The following is a 22,174-nucleotide window of genomic DNA, read 5'->3' as shown; positions in this document are numbered from 1 at the left end:
CTCTTGAGCGTCATAATTGCTCTGGACTACAGTGTCCATAGGGTCCTCTCAAGCGAAATGACGGCTCTGGACCCAGCTCCCATGGCAACACCAGTCTACAGAGGACCAAGCAGTTAACCCTCATTACCACTGATGCAGAGGTCCTCTATTGTAAATAGCAGCTCTCGACTATCGTTTCCATATTTGTTACACCAATTTCTATTGTTTTTATCATAACATAGTAGCACACTACGTATCACGTTTACATAAACATCAATGGGACATGACCCCCACCAGTATGCGGAACAGACTGCGAGACTTCGGTGATATCCTATTATTACCAAAGAAGTCAGCACAGGCAACAACACAACATTAAATAGATAAAAACATCGCTAATGAACAAAAAATAACAAAACCCTAATGTGCCCGGTGTAAAAGCCAAATAGCCTAATGAATTACTAATAATGTGAAACTGAGAGAGTTGCACCCTATCTGGGGCCCCCGAATCAGTGTAGAATAGGAATCTGTGTCCATGTTTTAGGGCGGTATTGGAAATGGGGTTTCTGGATGGCTAGGGTGTGCCCCTAAGCTAGGTACAACCCCCGCTCTAGTCAAGAGAGAGTAAGTTACACACAAAAAATAATCTGTACTCACACTCTGGTAGCTTGGTGCAGAGCAGTCAGCCTTATCACCTGATGCAATGTATAAAGCGTGTGCACAACACGCTCATATCGAACCACAATGAATGCACCACAAAAGAGACTCCACACACGATTATATAAAAAATATATAATGTATATTGGTCATTAAACATAGACCAAAACTACATGAATCATAAATACTGTGCATACTACGCTGTCACTTATATAGTACTAACTATCCTGAACAATGGAAGTATCAAAACAACATACATTATGGCATCAGGCATGAAATGCCGCAGTTTGGTTTCGGAACAACGCATATAAATCACCAGGTATCACTGAGTACAAAAATCATCCTCTATCACCATCCGCATATCCGTAACAAGAAGCCCACACAGGCATAGAGCTCCCGGCACCCCTATCAGCAGAGTTACGGTAATTTTTGGGGAGCTTGGTCAAATAGGGGAATGTAGACTTAGTTGTGAAGCACAGAATCACCTGCGCGTCCACAACGGATAATAATGTAATTTTCCTGACAGTGGCAAGCTCTGGAGCAGGGGCTTCCATTTAGGACTCACCCCGCAACTCCCACTAGCCAGCAAGGAGAGGAGCGACCAGGTATGACACAAATGGGGAGGGACCACCTTAGGTCCTTCGCGTGTGAAAATGCAATAAAATGGGTCGCTGCCTGCGAGTGCACGGCAGAACAGCTGGGGATGCAGATTTCTGTCCCGCTGCTCGCATGCGCAGAAGCAGTTTATACCTAATACCGCTGCCGGTATGATTCAGGTTGCTATACACCTCTGATGGGCACGGACGAGGGTAGCTCTTCGCTACGAGTGGTGGACACGGTTGTACCACGCTGGATTCCACTCTGGACTCGGCGATGATGCTGGCAGGGGGCGGGTGCCTCAACAGGAGACCCGACTCAAAACCTCTGCACGTCACTGCTCATCTGTGAGAGGGGTCGCCCTGAGGGAAAATGCTAACCACAATCCCTGAAACCAGATGCTCTTGAAACATGTTATCTGGTGACAATAAAGCAGCACTCACTCCGCGCTGACCTGAGGAACGTACAACGAGGAGTAGGCAATCATAGCTCACCAATTGGCAACGCTGCTGCTGAACCCCCTAGCAGTGGGGTCCCAAGGCAGAGGTGGCTTCCGGTAATGTTTTGTGGCCCAGAGATTACAAGAACAGGGGCTAGCCAACCGTCCGTGGGTAACTCTAAGGGGGGGGCGCAAGAGTTGCATCAGGCAGGCAGGCCAGCTCATCAGGATTTCTTCAGTAAAGCGCCTGTCTTTCTCACTGCCCAGTAGGCAACGTGTCAGCAAAACAAAGCAAGTTGTTCCAATGGTAGTGTCTCCTGACAGCCCTCTGGCAATGTGCAGCATGTAAATCAAGCAGCATCTGGTTACAAGTCACAAGCAGTATGTTACACCAGAGTCGGGGAGCACCAAGCAGCAGGGCAACAAGCAGAAAAGCAGTCTAGATGAGTCCTTTAAGCAGCGCAGCCGTAGTTCTGACTGGAATTCAGCTCCATATCCAAAAGTGTTTTACCAAAAATGGGGTCAGCACCCCTGTACTTGTACTCATAAATGTTTTTGATGTAGGGGGTGACTTTAGAAAAAGCCTTAGAAGTGCACAACACTCCCTTTCAACTCAGCTGTTTCCAGACATCAGTGGGGGTAAATCAGACCTTTCCCGCTCTCCCAGCCCAGGAAGACCGTCGGTATGCAGATGAATGCAGATGTGTCTCCTGTCACATCCAGCCATTCCTGTGTTGTGGCTGTCTGGAAAGTATGCACAAAGTCTAGCTGTCACCCAGTCCTAGATGTGGATTGGAGTCAGGCTGGAAAGTGCAAAGAGGTGTAAGCACAGAGAAATGCCTACTTTCTAAAAGTGAATTTCTAAAATAGTAATGTAAAATCAACCTACACCAGTAAGCAGGATTTAGCACCACTATTCTAAATATACCAAACAGGGCAACATCACTCCTTTCAGATCAGGAATAACCACTTAAGTACACATCCTTGCACTTCCAATGCTAGCCCATGACAGGAGTAGGCCTCACAGCAGTGAGAAACAAAATAGGCTGTTTGTCACTACCAGGACATGCCAAACAGTATATGCACATGTTCTACTTTTTACTTACTCTGCACCCTGCCCGCTGGGCTACCCAGGTCCTACCTTAGGGGTGACCTGTGTGTAATAAAAGGGGAGTTTAAGGCTTGACAAGTAGTTTTAAATGCCAAGTCAAAATGACAGTAAACTGTTCACACAGGCCCGACATTGGCAGGCCTGAAAAGGGTTTGAAAGGATACTTCTGTGGGTGGCACAAGCCGTGCTGCAGGCCCACTAGTATAGTACAATTAACAGGAGTATGACCCATATACCTGATTAGGACTGGGTAAGGAAGGTACAATCAAAAACAATGTCCCAATAGGTAAAAATAAACAGTCAATTAAGTATGCATGCACATCGCATTGCTGAAAGGAAAGAAGGAGAACACTCTTTAAATTTAAGACAAGATAATCAATCATCTTATTTTATGTTATACGTTCATGGTCGGTAATATACAGTTATTAAGCAGCACTGCATAAACTCAATTAGGTGACAACCATATAAAACTTGGTGCTCTACAAAAGTGACTGTTGTGAAGGTGGCGACGCAAGTGAGGGAGTGGGCAGCATGGACGGCGCCCTGCGAACAAAGTGCAACTTATCTACAGTGGGCGGCTCAGATCATGTGACGAGGTGATATCACAGATTACAGATTTTTTCATTGTTTGAACCACATTAGTAAGTACGCCTATTAATAAGCTGTAAAGTCGACGGCGTTTCGATCCACGTCGACTTTACAGCTTATTAATAGGCGTACTTACTAATGTGGTTCAAACAATGAAAAAATCTGTAATCTGTGATATCACCTCGTCACATGATCTGAGCCGCCCACTGTAGATAAGTTGCACTTTGTTCGCAGGGCGCCGTCCATGCTGCCCACTCCCTCACTTGCGTCGCCACCTTCACGACAGTCACTTTTGTAGAGCACCAAGTTTTATATGGTTGTCACCTAATTGAGTTTATGCAGTGCTGCTTAATAACTGTATATTACCGACCATGAACGTATAACATAAAATAAGATGATTGATTATCTTGTCTTAATTTTAAGAGTGTTCTCCTTCTTTCCTTTCAGCAATGCGATGTGCACGCATACTTAATTGACTGTTTATTTTTACCTATTGGGACATTGCAGGCCCCCTAGTAGCATTTAATTTACAGGCCCTCTGTATATGGTACACCACTTTACAAAAGAGTTAAAAGATAATTAAATATGCCAAGCAGGTATAAACCAATCATACCATGTTTTGGGTGAGAGCACATGCACGTTAGCCCTGATTAGCAGAGCTAAAGTGCCCAGAGTTCAAAAGCCCACAAAAAAAGTCATAAAAATAGTCTGAGATGGCAAAAGGTTTAGGGATAACCCTGCAGAAAGCCCACGTCCAATAGGAGGTAAGTGCTAAACTAACTCTGCGTTTATTTTAAGTATCAGCCCATCTAGAGAGTGGCAATGCAGGGGCAGCTGAGGGACAGAAATGGTGAGGAGAGATGCAACCACTAGGCAGAGCAGGTGGAAGCCACTCTACAGTGGTCTGGTGTCCACTCTGAGGCAGTCACCTAAAGGCAAAGACCGGGTAGTCTCACTTGGGGTCACTTATGTGTTGGTGTAATCGTCCGGCCTTCTCCCTCTGCAAAGACCCGGATTCCACTTCAGTACATCCTAGCATGCCAGCAGGGAGTCCCGGAAGAGCAGGCTTTCCAGTGCATTGTCAGCAAGCACCGGGCCAGAACAAAAGGCTACTTATTACCTTAATGCATCTGTTCCACCATGATCAGTTTTGTGGGAGCTGGTTCAAGTTGGGGTGATGCATACATTTTAGCAGTTGTCATGTAAACTGCAGTTTCATTCCAGGAAGTCTTGTTTTTTTTGGTGACTATAAAATTCATCACGAGTAAACGTGGACTGTACTTGTGCCTCAGAACCTGATATACAAGTCAAGATGGTCCTGTAGGCTTACCTCACCTTTGAACCAGTGGTACTTTTGGAATTCTGTTTGAAAGAGAAGAACAATGTTCTGACCTTCTTTCCACCCCTGCATTCGTTCCCTGCAGGGGCGACACTTCTCACCCGTGATATAGCACCCTTTTACTTTGCTAGAACTAAGGACCTACTCTGCACTGAACGTCTGTTTGTAGCTTTGAAGGTGTAATTGTGGTGCCCTCGCAATTACTCAATCTCTTTTTATCACATTATGTAATGCGTCACCCAGTGCTGCTCTGTGCCTGGACCCAGCCTCCAGGGTGAAGGTGTCATTGTGGGCAATCTACAGTTGTTTATTTGTCAAAGACATGTGCTGGGCAGCTATGTGGGCTCCTCGACGTCCATTCTACCAATCTAGAATCTCAATGTTTTCTCTAGGTTTGGCAAGTAAATGATGCACCCTCTGCTTGTTTTGAATCAAGCTGACGGAAGAAGCATCCCTCCATTTCGATGCTCAACTGCAGAGGAATCTGCCCATAGGTTGCATTGTAAAGATCCCGGATTTAATAGTAAAGTTAACTTTATGTATACTTGGTTACTCTTGGCATTCTTGTTCTCACATCCCAGAAGTTGCAAGAGTCTGTGGATGCGAAAAATAGTGGCGGCCGTGGGTGATAGTAGTGTGTTGAAGCTGCCTGTGTGCACAGCACTGGTCTGCAGAGCTCTGAATGAACCGCTAAGCAGGCAGCTTGTGTTCCCACGGCTAGATTCCAGGTACCTACACAGTTAGCAATGGTCCTAAGACAGCCTAGTCCCCTAAAGGTGACTTGCTCTTTGTCAGTTTAAGCTTTTAAATGCATTGTTTGCATTGTGATTGTGTAATTCTAACCTTTGCATTCTTTTAATCATGTATGTGTTTTTCTCACTATTCTTGATTTTGGTATGTCTGTAATAGACCTCTGTAATAGATTTTAAAAGCCCAGATGATGCGTTAACATAAACCCACCTTACCAGGATTTCTGCACAGCACGGTCAGAAATGGTAATGGTGAAAATAACAGAAAAGGTAATTTGGAATGATTTCCTTTCAAGCAGTGACAGAGTAATGTTTGGACTTGTGCGCCTGCCCTGTTTAGGTATCTGTCATCTTCCTGGTTTAGGTTTGTTAGAGCTACGAGAAATGTAAGCCCACAGCATTTCCCTTTATTTTATATCACTTTTTTAGGGCAGAAAGACGATGGTTCTGAGATACTCATTGATGGTTTGTTGTTTGAACAGTAGTGTCCAGCAGTTTGAAGGGGCAGGCGAAGAAGAGCTTCGTGGAGAGATTTGGTGACGCCATTGAAGTAATCAGAAAATCAAGTTCTGAACTTGTGCTGCAGGTGGCTGGGCTTGGAGTCCTTATCCAACTCCTTGATGAGGAAGTGGGTCGCGAGAGACCACTCGTCAAAAGTGATACGAGGTGAGTGCCGAACTGCTTCTAATGAAGGCTTCGCTTGTACCTTGCTCAGTTCACTAGCTGAAATGCCATGAATTGATTGGTATTGCTTCGGTTTGTTGCTTAAATAGTGCATATGCTGATTATTGTGGGGTGGAGGACCGGAGAAAAGCATGACTTGCTCAAGAGCATATCATTAACGTGCCTGTCTTAGTATGCTTAGATTGTGGTATCTCATAGAGACTCCTAGCCGCAGATTCCATATCGTAGAATGTTCTCCAAGCGTTAGACTGGATCTGGAACCCTTTTCTGAGCGGTCTCCCTGCACACCAGTAGGTTTTCTCATTCTCCTACAAGTGCCATTGTCTGGGCTGGAAGTGACGTGTGGGGTCCACCCTAGCGCTCCATCAGCACGGGTCAGGATCGAAGTCCCTTTGTTATTTTTTGACAGGACTTTTTTTTTCTTTTATAGAACACTTTAAACCAGTGTGCCCATTTACTATCATTTTTGTCCTATGCCCCCTACAAACCTACTGGTTTAAAGCCTGGTGGTACCTGGCTCCAGGAAATGTTTGTGACAGGCCCCCACTTGGTCAGTCTTTGGTGCTTGGAGCCTGCCCACTACTCCAGGGCTTGCTCAGGTTGGAAGACCATGCATCCAAAGGCAGTTTGAGAATGAGCCATGAAGCTCCTGACTGCTCAACACGCGATTCCACACCCCTTTTGTTTGCAAGGAATATTATGGGACCACTCTCAGAGTCGCGTGCACCAGTCAGCTTCTCGTTCACATACTTTTTCAGGTAAGTCCACAAAAAAATGTCGAGTAAGTCGAAGTTTTCTTTGACTTCTCTGTGCCTGCCCAAGTCATTGGACGAGTCGCTGGAACAATGCCACAAATCAAGGCCCGCTCTTGCCTTGTTCTTGTGGAGCTTGAGCCTGGGTCTGCTCCTCGCTCCCACTAATTTCCTGGAGCCGAGCAAACCCCCGCCCAACTCAAATGATTTTCTAAGGCCATGCCCCTCCATTTTGGGCAGTGAGATCCCTCTGGAGTTCCTTTAGGCCCCACATGTCCTAGAGGGGCCCCCATTGGACTTCTACTGGAGTATTTGGTGTTTATCCTCGGGCCAGTCGGGCTGTCAGGATCCATTCCTGGCTCTTTACTGACCCGGTCACAACAAATACCTCCACTGGGGTTCATTCCAGTGGTGCTGATCCCATCATAATTCCTTACTCCAATACGGAGCTGGACCAGTGTAGACCGCACATAAGCAGTCTGAGTCGGTGACAGCCTTATTTTCCAGAAAGACCTATGAGGAATATGAATGGAGGGGATCTGAGGATGCCTATAGTTATCCCGACCTCCTAGAAGAGATCATGGCGGAGAGTAACTGGTTGAGGAACTGGCTGATTAAAGTGTGCAGTATACATCACCAGACGCTGGCCTCCTCTCTCCTCCTGCAGTGTCCATGGAGGAGGCCTTCTTTGCAATGATGGTGGGAGAGCGGCTGAGGTCCTGGACCTTATGCTGCCTACATTGGACGTCCAGGCAAACGTCTTAACGGAGGTTCTTCAACCAGGGGTATCCTTCTCAGAACCTCAACTCCCCTTTCATGAAGCCCTCACTGATGTCTTTCTCGGGCCTGGGACAACTCCTGTGCACAGGGCCATCACCCAAGTTGACCCTGGCGCATCCTCTACCACACCACCAAATAGGGAATCCAAGAGGCTAGAAAGCTATGGAAAGACCTATCAACCGCTAGATCATTGGGGCTCACCATGGCCCCTCGGTAGCCACAATCTGCCTATCACTCCTTCCGTGGCTACGGCAGGGGATACCAGCCATGTCCTTTCGCCCCTACCCACCACGGCCACCAGGCTCCTCAGTCCTTTCATACCACGGACGTGGCTCCCACAGACCTTGTGGGAACCAAGGCCAGAGGTCTACTGAGTCCTCCAATCCGCCCCTCCCCCAGCAGCCTCAAAGCCCCTTTAATATGTCCTCAGGCCATCATGGACAGCCAGTTGGCGGCAGGATCCGGCACCACCGGCCCGATGGCAAACAATAACTTTGCACAAATGGGAGCTTCAGATTGTTTAGCAGGGTTATGTCCTACCCTTTATGGAAAACCTGAAGCCCATGTCACCACCCTCTGTTCGGCTGACACAGGAACACCTTTCACTCCTGTGGCAGGAATTACAGGCTTTTTTGAGCCAAAGGAGCTATTGAGACTGTGCCAACATCAGAAGTAGGTAGTGGTTGGTATTCCTGGTACTTTCTGGTGCCAAAAAATGTCAGAGGACTTTGTCCTATTCTAGATCCACGCCCTTGCAACTACTTCCTGTAAAGCAAAAGTTCAAAATGCTTACTCTGGCTCAGGTGCTGTCTGCCCTGGAGATTGGACGGTAGCGTTGGACTCGCGGGACGCATATTTTCACATACCCGTCCTGGCAGTCCATAGATGTTACTTGCGGTTCATGGTGGGCCATGAGAACCTATTTGCTGTGTTCCATTTAGGCCTTACCAGTGCCCCGCGGATCTTCATGAAGGTGATGGTGGTGTTTGCAGCTCATCTACCTTGATGACTGGCTGTTGAAGACTGTCTCGCCCCAGGCAGTCGTCACCCATCTCCAGACTACGGCCGACCTCCTGCATTCACTGGGGCTCTCTACCAATGTGCCGAAGTCACACCTGACTCCCTCTTGGATGATCCTTTTCATCAGAGATATTCTGGACATAGTGCAATTCCCCACTTGTCCTCTGGAGCAGCGAGTACAGGATATTCAGGATATTATTCCAATGTTTCAACCTCTGAATCTGACCAGGTTTAGATATCATAGGGAACTGTCAAAGACCTGCTGTGGTGGCTAACAGACCACGATTGGATCAGCTGCAGACTCTAGACTACGGTGGAGTCTCCGCTCCACATCAACCTGTTGGAGGTGAGAGCGATACACTTGGCATTGAAAGCCTTCCTTCTGTCTGTCAAAGGGAGGCTAGGTGAGTTGTTTATGGACAACATCTCCGCCATGTAGTACTGGAACCAACAGGGCTGAATGGGTTAGTGGACTCTGTACCTTTGGACATGGCTGGAACCTACAGTCCATCTGGACGTAATGATTTTAAACCGTATATCCAGACGTTTTTTTCTGGAGTCCAATATTTCTTCCTTTAAGTCATGTTCCACAGGGAAAATATTCAAATCTGATAACAAACGGTCCACAAGGTTAAAATGATTGGCTACATCGGAAGTTTCTTATTAATTGTTGATTTATGATTCCTGATTTGTGCTCGGAGGTCACTTACAGTTTGACCTGCATATTGTTTTGTACAGCTTTGGTATAGGCACTGAATCACATAAATAATGCATTTTGATTGACATGTAAGATGCTGTTGTATGCCACAGGTCCTTCTCGTAACAGGACTTGTTACTGAGGTTTGTAAAAGGTATTCACATGCGATGGACCTTTTAGAAAAGAGTAATAAACCCCTGCCTTTGTTACAGCTTTCTTGAGTTTAGCTCTCACAATAGGAGCTTGTAAATGTAGAGCTCTGTGATAGAAATGATCAGCGGCTTTCTATAAAACATTTGTAATTTTTTATAGATGACTAATAAGGGAAATGTTTGTGTAGTTTGGAGCTTAAGGATGAACGTCGAACACAAATGGGATTGTGTCACTTTTGTTTTTGCTGTTGGCAATTCAAATCAGGGTTTCCTTGAGTAACTGCAAAGATTTGTCCTTCTGTTGCTGTATGATAGGCAGAGGATAGCCTCTAAAATAATCTTTTAAGCTAATGTAGATTTTCTTTACAAGAGTCCTCCTTGCTGCAAATGCTTCTTATTCTGAGTGCATGATTGCCAATGATGCCGGAATTAGTGTGTTGTTGGTGACATGAAGTCCAGTTTAGATACAGATGAGCACCCGTAGGCTTGTTGTACAGATCATTTGTAATTTTCCCTTCATGGATGGTGAGTAACACATCCAGAAAAGGGAGATGGTGCTTCTGTGTAGTATTGCTGCTGGTGAATTTGATGTTTGGATGGATACTGTTGATATAAGCTGTAAAGCTTTCTACCTCCTGCATTCCATAGTACAAATATGTCATCAATGTATCGTAGCCATACTAGTGGTTTGATGCTAGAAGTAGCAAGTATACAATTCTCTAGTTTGCCCATGAAGATATTTGCATAGGATGGAGCCATCCGAGTGCCCATGGACGTCCCTTGTATCTGCAGATAGTGTTTACCATTAAAGGTAAAATGGTCGGATTTAAGGATAACACTCTCAAAGTTGGTAAGCAGGTTAGTTGATAGCTTTCTCACAGTTCTGTTATTAAGAGCGGGCGACTGTAGCAAGTCGAGGTTAGCAGAGCTGGCGGATGGGGGTGTAGAAGCTGAGGCGTCTGTTGAGGTACGTTGGTCCGGTGTTGTGGAGTGCCTTGTGTGCGTGGGTGAGGAGCTTGAAGGTTATCCTCTTGTTGACCGGGACCCAGTGCAGGTCTCTCAGGCGGGGTGTGATGTGGCTGTGGCGAGGGATGTCGAGGATCAGGCGTGCAGAGGCATTCTGGATGCGTTGGAGCTGTCTCATGATTTTGGCCGAGGCTCCTGCGTAGAGGGCGTTTCCATAGTCCAACCTACTGCTGACAAGGGCCTGGGTGACTGCTCTTCTCGTTTCAGTGGGGATCCACTTGTAGATCCTACGGAGCATGCAGAGCGTGTTGAAGCAGGAGGAGGAGACGGCGTTGACCTGTTTAGGCATGCGGACGGTGTTGAAGCAGGAGGAGGAGACGGCGTTTACCTGTTTAGTCATGGTGAGGGTGGAGTCGAGGATGACCCCTAGGTTGCGTGCGTGGTCGGTGGGTGTTAGAGCGGTTCCCAATGCGGTCATCCACCAGGAGTCATCCCAGGCCGAAGGGTTGGATCCGAGGATGAGGACCTCCATCTTGTCCGAGTTCAGCTGCAGTCGGCTGCTCCTCATCCATTAAGCAACGGCCTTCATTCCTTCGTGAAGGTTGGTTTTGGCGGTGTGGGGGTCCTTGGTGAGGGAGAGTATCAGCTGGGTGTCATCGGCGTAGGAGAGGATGTTAAGGTCGTGCCGATGGGCGGCGTGGGCTAGAGGGGCCATGTAGATGTTAAACAGAGTTGGGCTGAGGGATGAGCCCTGGGGTACGCCGCAGATGATCTCTGTGGCTTAGGAGCGGAGGGGAGGGGAAGGCGGACGCTCTGTGTTGCCAGAGAGGAAGGAGGTTGTCCATTCCGGTGCCTTCTCTTGGATCCCAGCGTTGTGAAAAGCGTGCTCGTAGTGTGTGGTGACTGACCGTGTCGAAGGCGGCTTACAGGTCCAGGAGGATGAGGGCCGCCGTTTCTCCGTGGTCCAGCAGGGACTTGATGTCATCGGTGGCGGCGATGAGGGCAGTCTCGGTGCTGTGGTTGCTGCGGAACCCTGACTGGGAAGGGTCCAGGATGTTGTTCTCCTCAAGGTAGCGGGTCAGTTGTTTGTTGACGGTCTTCTCGATGACCTTTGCAGGGGACGGGAGCAGGGAGATGGGCCGGAAGTTCTTGAGGTCCTTGGAGTTCGCCTTGGATTTCTTGAGTAAGGCGTTGATCTCGGCGTGCTTCTAGCTCTCCGGGAAGGTTGCTGTCTCGAAGGAGGTGTTGATGACTTTCCGGAGATGGGGTGCGATGGATGTGCTGGCTTTGTTGCAGATTGGAATTGGAATTGGAATTGGAAGGTTCTTGTATAGCGCATGGCTACTCGGAAGCATCCCAGCGCTTGAAGAAGGATGGAAAATAATGCAGAGTTTAGGAGGAGGGAGACAGGTTAAGGCCTAGGAAACAACAATGTTTTTAGTAGATGTAGTGTGGGCATGGGTCTGATGGAGATCTGGAGTGGATGGTGTTCATGTTTTTAATGGTGTCATTGTCGTTGATGTTAGTGCAAACAAAAGGTCCATATTTTTCCCACAGAAATATATATATATTTGTTGATTATTGAGGATTTTGAGCGTACAATATATATATATATATATATATATATATATATATATATATATATATATATATATATATATATATATATATATATATATATATATTACCTACTGGCGGTCGCCAGTAGGTAGTTATAGTTAGGATTGTTTTCCATAGGAAATCCTCAACATTCTATTTGGAATAACTTTGGCCCTGGTGGATGAGTCTTTGCGAATTTCTCAAAGAAGATGGCTAGGTTCGCTGCACTCCTTCCCTGAAAGTTTGGGGGGGATTGGTCAAGTGGGGGCTGAGATATAAGGGGGGTCCCAAAACGTGTTTTCTCAATGTTATTTTCCATAGGACCTTTAGACTCGGCTACAGTTCGAACGGGTGAATGAATTTATAAGAAATTTGCCAAAACTGTAGAGTCTTGTTCGCAGATTACGCTTTTTTTGGAATGGTGTAAATCCGTTCAGTAGTTGTTGAGAAAATTAAAGTTAAAGTCAATTATATATCTATAGGCGCGCACACGTGCGCGCACCCAAGCGGCTGCGCGGCGAGCGGAATTTTGCTGCGTGACGTCTGTTAACGTTCGATTCGAAGGAAACAGGAAGTTTTGTCCGCCATTTTGTCACTGCGAGTAAATATATTGTTCATTTCAAAGCGTTGAAACATGGAAAGGGGAGAAGGTAGAGATTGTCTTCCTGCGTAGGTTTTCTCAGGGTGTGCAGTAAGGCCCTTAAACGCGAAAAGATATAATTTTTCCCCGAAAAAAAAATACGGGGTGCGCGCACCCGGTCGCGCACACCTATTCACAAGAGTGTGAAAATGGAGATAAATCAGAAGTTTAAGTGCTTAGATATAAGGTGGCTCTGAAAAGAGCCCTTGTGTTAATTGAGTGTTTTCTGCATTTATAAGTAAGTACCGATGCAGAGCCTGATGTTGCAGAGGAAGATTCTGTTTCCCTCATTCGTGAAATGAACACCGTCTCTCCTATAGACGTCTTGCATGTGGTATCGCAAGTTGTTGTGGTAAATAGAACCCATGCTATAATCTCTGAGGAACGCAGAAACAGATTTATTTACATGTCTCCTTGCTTTCTCAAATTGTGCACAATGTTGATTGGACCAATTCCATTTCTGTCTTTGGCATATATTGGAATATACCAAGGCAGATCGAGGAAAAAGTGTCATCAATTGTCGAAAGGTGTCTTTTAGAAGCATTTCCAGACCTACCCCAGTGATTGTGCCTAAATCGTTCCCACCACAGTGCACAATTATAAGGTCTGGTTCTGGGAGATGCATAAAAGTTTTCACCAATGGAATCAATTGGTGACATTTCAATCCTCTTTTGGAAATCCATGTTATGTGTACATTTGGTAAGCTGAGGTTGCAAATTCGTCTGCTTACTGCATATTTTTCACTCCAGTGAATATAACTGTGTCCTATTAGCCAGACCTTCATTTTCAAGGGATTTGTAGTCGTCCTCCGATCGGTTCTGGAAGTGGAATGGTAGTTAGAAGTTGAAATTTTAAATAAAGAAAAAGGAAGAGGCTGGGTGTGGTTAAAAAAATAAAAATGATTGGTTGATTGTAACAAGTGGAGAGTGAACAGGTCAATGTTTATGTTAAACGAAAAGTACTATTGGGTGTGAAAAAACAAGACATGTAACAGAGTTGTGTATTGGCAGGTGTTTCTGGAGGGAAAATAGTGTTCTTAGTTTGTTGTAGAACGTTGAGACATGAACTTTTGACCTGTGCCTTCAGCAAGGTGCAGAATGAGGTGTAACCATGGAAACAGCCGGAGATGGCAGTTGGTGATGGGTTCACTCTTTGGTGCCTCTGCATCTGAGTCTGTTCTCTGGTGGCTGGCGGACAACTGTTTGTTATTGTGGAAATGAAAGGGTGATAAGTAGAGAAATACGACATAGCGTCTGGCCTGTAGAAGCGTGGGAGCAGTGATTAACTCTGAGTGAAGCGGAACTGTGTCGGTGCTTAGTAACAGTAAAAAAAAAATGTTAACAGTGGTATAACTGTCTTTACGGTGCGCGACCTACTAAGAAAAAGTTCACGGGCCGTAATTGGCTTGCAGGTTCTAGTATCAGTAAGTGAGGTCGAGAAAAGAAAACATTCAGGACTTTATTTATGAAGGCCTTGCACCACCGGTGCGTTACTTTTTCCCATTTTAAAAAATGAGGCACTGGCGGCGGAAGGTCTTCATAAATAAGGTCCTCATTGACTACAGTTAAGGTTATGTGGAACCCATGAATAGTTTTTCAATATGAAATCATTTCAGTTGAGATTATGGATTAAAAGAGAAACCGTGAATATTTGAAATGTTTATTTAGAAATGTACTGTTTTAAAGGCAAATCATTATGTAATATGAGTACAGAAATTGCAAAAAACACAGTAATTGGTATTGTCAGTAGTACATGGAATACAAACGCTATAGTTGAAGAAAAATGAATATAGTTGGAAAAAAACATTGTACACTCTTATAAGGAAGTATATTATATTTTAATAAATGGAAGAAGGTCTCTGGCCTTTCAGTTTGGGAACGATATATGAAAATGCAAGTGGTTATACATCATTACTTTATGAATCAGCTGTCAAACAACACGAAATTATAATGTCCACTGTTAGTAAAGCAAATAGGTCTGTTCTTCAAAAGAAAATATGGAAAAGAACGTGAAGAATATAGAAAACCAAAAGGAAATGAGGACGTCAATGGCTTGTTTGAGAGTTATTGAAGCATTGTTTAGGGAAAATAGGTAGCTTCTGCTTGTAACAGGAAATCAGTTTTATTATTTGAAAACATGTCAGCCATCCAATTGAGAAGATGAAAGGAGCATTCATGATCTGTCATTATTGGAGCGTCTTTTACCATCATAGGGCAGCTCAGTGGGTTTTCGATGTAGCTCTCTGTTAGGAAATCTTGCGCCGCTGCGAATATATTCCAATGACCCAGAACTCCTTGCATCGCTGCAAAGGCCATAAACCCTCCGGAAAGTATGTCAGCTATCCAATGGAAAAGAGTAAAGCAGTACTGATGATCTGTTATAATCGGAGCGTCTTTTACCATCAGAGGGAGCTCGGTGGGTTTTCGATGTAGCTCGCTGTTAGGAAAGAGTTAAGTGTCCATTGTGTAGGCAAAGTATGCAGCAAGTGCCTCTAACATGAAATCATTGTTATCATCTGAAAACATGTCAGCCATCCAATTGAGAAGATGAAAGGAGCATTCATGATCTGTCATTATTGGAGTGTCTTTTACCATCATTGGGCAGCTCGGTGGGTTTTCGATGTAGCTCTCTGTTAGGAAATCTTGCGCCGCTGCGAATATATTCCAATGACCCAGAACTCCTTGTATCGCTGCAAAGGCCATAAACCCTCCGTTGTAACAAAGCTGTTCATGATCAAGTAACGGATTCATGAGGTGATTGTAATTCGGTTCAGGAGGTACCAAATTGCAGAGACATAAATCCAGGGCCCACGTGAAATCACAGCTCAGGCAATGAAATACAGGCTGCACACAGGTGAAATGCGAATATCGAAATGATAATCGATATGAAGTATTCAAAGTCGAGAGTGGTAAGATGCCGTAGTAGTCAAGCATTGTTAGACCCGGGACCCTGGCCGGCCAAGACTCGCGTCGAGGTCAGTCAGGGATCGCCAGTTCTAAGTGTCAGAGCAAGGGAGTCACACACCAAGGCAACCCCTACTCGCCCTCTAGGTAACGTGGCGCGAGCAGTCAAGGCTAAACTTGGAGGCGATGTAAGTTAAGTATTTGCGCACGCACCCCAGCAACAACACCCAAGGCCCACCACAAAGAAACACTCTACACAAGGTTATGTAAAAATAGCCTTTGTATTATAAAAATATACATCAGATAAAACACACATCTTATTACACGGTGCCAACAGGCACGGGCGGAATTTACAAGGGATATTTGTACAGGACAGGGCCACTTGGACCACTGTCAAGGGTATCAGCACTTTTAGAAATAATTACTGTAGCACAAAAATATAACAGTAGAGCATACAACCAGTAATCACTGGCAACAGGACCTCTCTAGCACCACCTGTACTAGGGAGACAACAACCACCTACATGTCACAATACCTATAGGGGTGCAAGAATAAAACACATGATGTATCCACATTCAGAGGTGTAAAGGCACATGACGCATAAGCAATACATTCAGCGGTGCAGTATCAATAACAATTCCCCCATACTCACAAGTCACCACCTGTGACTGTCCCGGTGTCCCAATGTCAGGGCCTAAACGTGGCAGTTGTCCACTAAGTGCTGGACAACTGGAGCAGGGAATGTTAGCACAAAGTTGGAGCCTCTCTGGGCTCAAAGAACCACCACTGTGGCACTGGTGGGCCTCTCTTAGGCTCTCTCACCAGTAAGGGGGGGCTGCTGAGCCTCTCAGGGCCTCAGCGCTGGACAGATGCAGCCTCGCTGGGCTGTGGGGTCCCCCTCTCTGGGGACCCAAAGCAATAATGCTGGCCAAGAGCCACGCTGGGCTCTAATTCAATCGGTGCCCCCGGGGCACGGACACAATGCTCCTCCAGAGCCTCTCTGGCTCGTCGAATCGAGGAAGGTGCGGGACGCTGGAGCCTCTCTTAGCTCTTTGACACCCAATGCCCCCGAGCCCTCAGGCTCCCGACACGCGGGGATGGCAATCGAGCCTCGCAAGGCTCGTCACTAGCAAATGCCCCCAGAGCCTCTCTGGCTCTTCACAGCTACCGGCGCGAGGTCGCGCTACAGAGAGGGGGCGGGGCGGACACCGGCAATGTGTCCCGACGCTCCCCCCCCCTCCTCTGCAGGCAGGCACTCACCGGGCTCGCGCTGGTCTCTCCAGCGGCGGCGGGTCTCTCCCGCTGGTCCAGGCTCCTCTTCTCACTCTCGGTGAGCCTCGGCAGGCTCTCTCGCGGCTCCGAGAAGAAGGCGGGACTTCCGGGTTGACTCTCCCGGGCCGCGCGGTGATTGGACGGCAACCCCTTCACTTCCGGGTCGCCGCGGGCAGCGCGGCGGCTCGCTTTAGGCAGGCAGGCGGCTTCCCAGGATCCGAGGAGTGGGCTCCCTCGTGAATCCACTAACTCGGGAATACCGCAGCAATAAGCGGGGTGGCACCCGCGCTGTTGACTCGCCACACGGGGCGATCGGCCTCTGCAGTCCACAGCGCTCCCAAGCGCTGGAGGCAAATGTAAGCGCTCGTAAGCGCACAACAGCAACAAAGGCGCTCTCCAAGCGCTAGGCAGGCAATCTCAGCGCTCCTAGCGCTGAAGGGCAGAGAGCAGCGCTCTCAGGCTGCAGGCAACACAGTCCTCAGTGCTCCCCAGCACTGGAGGACAGGACAGGGCTCCAGCAGGACTGGAGGCAGGCAGGCAGGGGGGCAAGGCTGGGCCAGAGCCAGCACACTGGGTCTCCAGGCAGGGAGACTCCCCAAGTGGCGGTCCTTCTGGCCCCAGCAGCGGCACAAGCCCCCTCTGGCAGGATTCCAAAAGAAGAACATTTTCAGTGGGGACACAGCCCCTTCTTATACCAACAAATCCTTTGTTACAATGTGCAGGGTGGGGGGAAAACCAGTCGCAGCTGGTTCTGGAGCACTCTTGATGGCCCAACCACCCATTCCTTTCACTGGGGAGGCTAGGGTCATTAGACACACCACAGGGGGGCGGAGCCAGCATTGTGTGGGGAAAACCCAGCCCATCCAGGACACAGGTACACTCCTCCCACACATCACTCATGCTAATCTCCCACTCACCACCGGGCAGACCCATCCAGACTTCCTGGAGCCTGGCATGCCAGCCAGCTCCAGCCAATCACGCTCCAGCACCCTCACTGTACACATATCTCAATGTCCAGAAGTAGCACTTCCCAACTAGACACACACATGCCGCAGACACCATCTTGCAGCATTCACTCTCACGAGTTTAGGCATACCAAACTCGAGCCTGCACTCCCCACGCATCAGGAACTACTAGGGACACACACATTCCCCATGCATTCCTATGGGAGGGCAGGCCAGCCATACTACACGCACGCACTTTCACTCTGGGACTCAGGGAAAAGTGCGCAGAGACCCACAAATCACTAGCACAGGGTCACAAATAAGGCAAAAAGTCTAGGGGTGAACCTGCCCTGCGGGCCCAGTCCAACACAACCCCCTTCCAGCCAAAACGCAGGGGAGAACAATCACCACCGTGATGGACTTCCCTGCTTGGGGCGATAGAACACGGACGCAGGCCCGCCACGGCCGGGACACTCTCCTGTTCTATGCCACGGTGAACCCCTAGGGTTCCTTCTAAAGCTCCTGTAAGGACCAACTGGGCTACCCCACTGGTACTCCTCAGTTGTCCGCGGCCAGGACCCAGCCCTGGGCCACCCAGGTGCCACCGGTCCTTGCCAATTCGCAGAGCGGGGGGTAGTAACCCCTGGCACATAGTGTCCATTCTCCACTCTCCCTGTCTGCAAGACAGGACTAGACTGCCACTGGTTCACCAGCCTTTGGCCTACAACCTCAGGCGGACCAGGAGTCTCAGAGAAGGCTTTCCTCCCCTTACCTCGTCTTCCAGGGTTCCTCCTCCTCCTGCGAGGGGGACACCCAGAACGCCATTCCAACCTAGGGTTTACCCCCTCAGGTTGCACCGGGGTCAGAGGTGGGCTTTCCCACCCTCTGCACCCCCTTCCAGAGGTCTGCCCTCTCCCAACTGGAGAAGTTCCTCTGGAAGAACCGGTCAGGACACTGCTTACAGTCGTCCTACCCTTCAGGTCAGGCCGAACCTGCACCTGGCCTCCCAACCTCCGGTCTAAAACCTTTGGTGGAATAATTGCCTGGCACTCCAGGACTTCTGGGGATTCACACACCATCCCCCTGAGGCTAACAAATGACACATATGTTGTGTGACTGTCTGCCTGGCGCAGATCTCCCGCCTCCTGTCCACCTGACAGTGCGCAAAGATCCCCCAGCACAGAAGTGGTGTCACCATGGTCACTACACGGGATCCTAGCCCAACTGGGTAGTCCCTGACCCACTGGTTCTTCCACTGGGGAACTCCCCCAATCACTCCTCACGCTGGACTCCTGTACCCTCCCTACCGGAGCGGTACTGCCAGACTCTAGAACCACAGGAGCTCTGGTTACAGACGCTCCAGGTCCTCTACTCACTAGGAGATCTTCCTCAAATGGACTAACAGGACAGCCTAGGTCCCCAACCTGGTGTTCCCTACAGAAACCATCCAAGTCCTGAGGCAGGGCTTCGGGCGTCTGGGGAACCTCGGTCTCCCCCTCACTCCTGCTCCACTGAGCCAGGCAGTGAGCCCCTACACTCTCCTCGCTATCCTGGGACCTAGCTGGGCTACACTGAGCCTCCTCCACCACGCTGGGCTGGAGGATACCTGAACCACTACTTTTGGAGTCACTCCCTAATGACTCTAGAGAACCTCTGGCACTCTCCCAGCGGTCTGCTTCCTCTGCAAGCTCGTATGGTTCAGACAATCCACACCCTACTAGGTGTTGGCGCAATCCTGGATAAACCACACTGAGCAACTGCTCTCTGAGAAACATATCAAACAATATGTCCCAATCACATTTCGTGGGCTCCCGTACCCAATCACACAGGGCTCCACAACAGTCATCCACAAAATCTTCCCAAGACTGCTGAGACGGTTTCCTAAGGTTCCTAAACCTCAACCTATTCTCCTCCTCTGGGGAAACAGGAACCATACTCGGGGAACTGGGAGTGGGATTTCCTACACTGAAATCTATGTAGCTGCCACCACTGGACTCAACCCTCCCTGGGGGATCCAGAAAATCATGACTGCGGTCAGGGGATAACCTACACTCTAGGGCCAACTTCTCCCTGGCCAAGGCCCTCTCAGCCTCTGCAGTCCGCTCATTCACACCCAGCTGCGCCATCTTCCAGGCATACTCTAACCTGAGCTTCTCCATGGCCAGCTGGTGCTCCCTCTCTTCTCTCCTATCCATCCACTCCTCTGGGGACAGGGAAAGGGATGGGGTGCTACATCTGACACGGGACCCAGCAAGGGACTCCCTATCTAGGGGGTACTCGCTCTCTGCTGGCGCCCATCCACTGTCAAACTCACTCTCCACAACAGACTCTACAGGGTTCCCCTCAGACCCACCACCCTCATGGTGTGCGGTCCGGGCCCTCTCCCTCTCACTGTGCTCACGCTCCCAGTCACTCTTCTGCCACAGGATCATGTTATCCCTAAGCTTGGACTGGGTGTCTGACTCACTCACTGGGATGTCTCTCTCCTTACATAACCGTACCAACTCATGCACACTGTACTTAGACAGGCCACACAGGTTAAACAGAGATTCCATCTTGACAGGATGCTCACAGACACGTGCAACACAAGGGAACTAGCAATCTGAAGTAAAAGTACACAATTCCAAAACATCCACTCTCCTTAGAAAAGAACTCACTCATGCGTCCAGGAAAACACACCATTCATCCACACACACCCTCCCCTCGGATCGGTAAGGCAGTTTCTACCACCCCTGACTTCTCAACCTGACCACATGTGACACAGGTACCAAACTCTGGAAGCAGGGCGGGGGACAAATGTACTGAACACAATTATCAAATGACACTCTTCAGGAGAAGCAATAATGGAACTTCACCAAAACACAATAATCCCCAAAAATGTGGTCATCTAAAATGCAGAGCTTTGTAGTGGCCAGTTGCTACTGTGGTACAACGCAAACACAAATTCTCATCCTCACCGCTTGCCGCCAATGTTAGAAACGGGACCCTGGCCGGCCAAGACTCGCGTCGAGGTCAGTCAGGGATCGCCAGTTCTAAGTGTCAGAGCAAGGGAGTCACACACCAAGGCAACCCCTACTCGCCCTCTAGGTAACGTGGCGCGAGCAGTCAAGGCTAAACTTGGAGGCGATGTAAGTTAAGTATTTGCGCACGCACCCCAGCAACAACACCCAAGGCCCACCACAAAGAAACACTCTACACAAGGTTATGTAAAAATAGCCTTTGTATTATAAAAATATACATCAGATAAAACACACATCTTATTACACGGTGCCAACAGGCACGGGCGGAATTTACAAGGGATATTTGTACAGGACAGGGCCACTTGGACCACTGTCAAGGGTATCAGCACTTTTAGAAATAATTACTGTAGCACAAAAATATAACAGTAGAGCATACAACCAGTAATCACTGGCAACAGGACCTCTCTAGCACCACCTGTACTAGGGAGACAACAACCACCTACATGTCACAATACCTATAGGGGTGCAAGAATAAAACACATGATGTATCCACATTCAGAGGTGTAAAGGCACATGACGCATAAGCAATACATTCAGCGGTGCAGTATCAATAACAATTCCCCCATACTCACAAGTCACCACCTGTGACTGTCCCGGTGTCCCAATGTCAGGGCCTAAACGTGGCAGTTGTCCACTAAGTGCTGGACAACTGGAGCAGGGAATGTTAGCACAAAGTTGGAGCCTCTCTGGGCTCAAAGAACCACCACTGTGGCACTGGTGGGCCTCTCTTAGGCTCTCTCACCAGTAAGGGGGGGCTGCTGAGCCTCTCAGGGCCTCAGCGCTGGACAGATGCAGCCTCGCTGGGCTGTGGGGTCCCCCTCTCTGGGGACCCAAAGCAATAATGCTGGCCAAGAGCCACGCTGGGCTCTAATTCAATCGGTGCCCCCGGGGCACGGACACAATGCTCCTCCAGAGCCTCTCTGGCTCGTCGAATCGAGGAAGGTGCGGGACGCTGGAGCCTCTCTTAGCTCTTTGACACCCAATGCCCCCGAGCCCTCAGGCTCCCGACACGCGGGGATGGCAATCGAGCCTCGCAAGGCTCGTCACTAGCAAATGCCCCCAGAGCCTCTCTGGCTCTTCACAGCTACCGGCGCGAGGTCGCGCTACAGAGAGGGGGCGGGGCGGACACCGGCAATGTGTCCCGACGCTCCCCCCCCCTCCTCTGCAGGCAGGCACTCACCGGGCTCGCGCTGGTCTCTCCAGCGGCGGCGGGTCTCTCCCGCTGGTCCAGGCTCCTCTTCTCACTCTCGGTGAGCCTCGGCAGGCTCTCTCGCGGCTCCGAGAAGAAG

The 22,174-nt window shown here is 48.6% G+C and overlaps 1 protein-coding gene across 4 annotated transcripts in view; it reads left to right on the top strand.

Annotated features, from left to right (window-relative positions):
- Positions 1-22,174, top strand: part of LOC147706699 (cullin-9-like) — a 354,395-nt gene that overhangs the window by 116,500 nt on the left and 215,721 nt on the right. For 2 of the 4 annotated variants that reach the window (XM_086925838.1, XM_086925836.1), the window contains exon 8: positions 5,942-6,122. In XM_086925838.1, the coding sequence (XP_086781964.1) occupies positions 5,942-6,122 (181 nt within the window). Of the gene's footprint in view, positions 1-5,938; positions 6,123-22,174 lie in introns of all 4 variants that reach the window. The other 2 variants (XM_086925837.1, XM_086925835.1) reach the window with 1 other exon arrangement.

Source organism: Lissotriton vulgaris, chromosome 6 (assembly GCF_964263255.1).
Source record: "Lissotriton vulgaris chromosome 6, aLisVul1.2, whole genome shotgun sequence".
In the NCBI taxonomy this organism is placed as follows: Eukaryota; Metazoa; Chordata; class Amphibia; order Caudata; family Salamandridae; genus Lissotriton; species Lissotriton vulgaris.
This window is presented reverse-complemented; position numbering and strand designations above follow the sequence as displayed.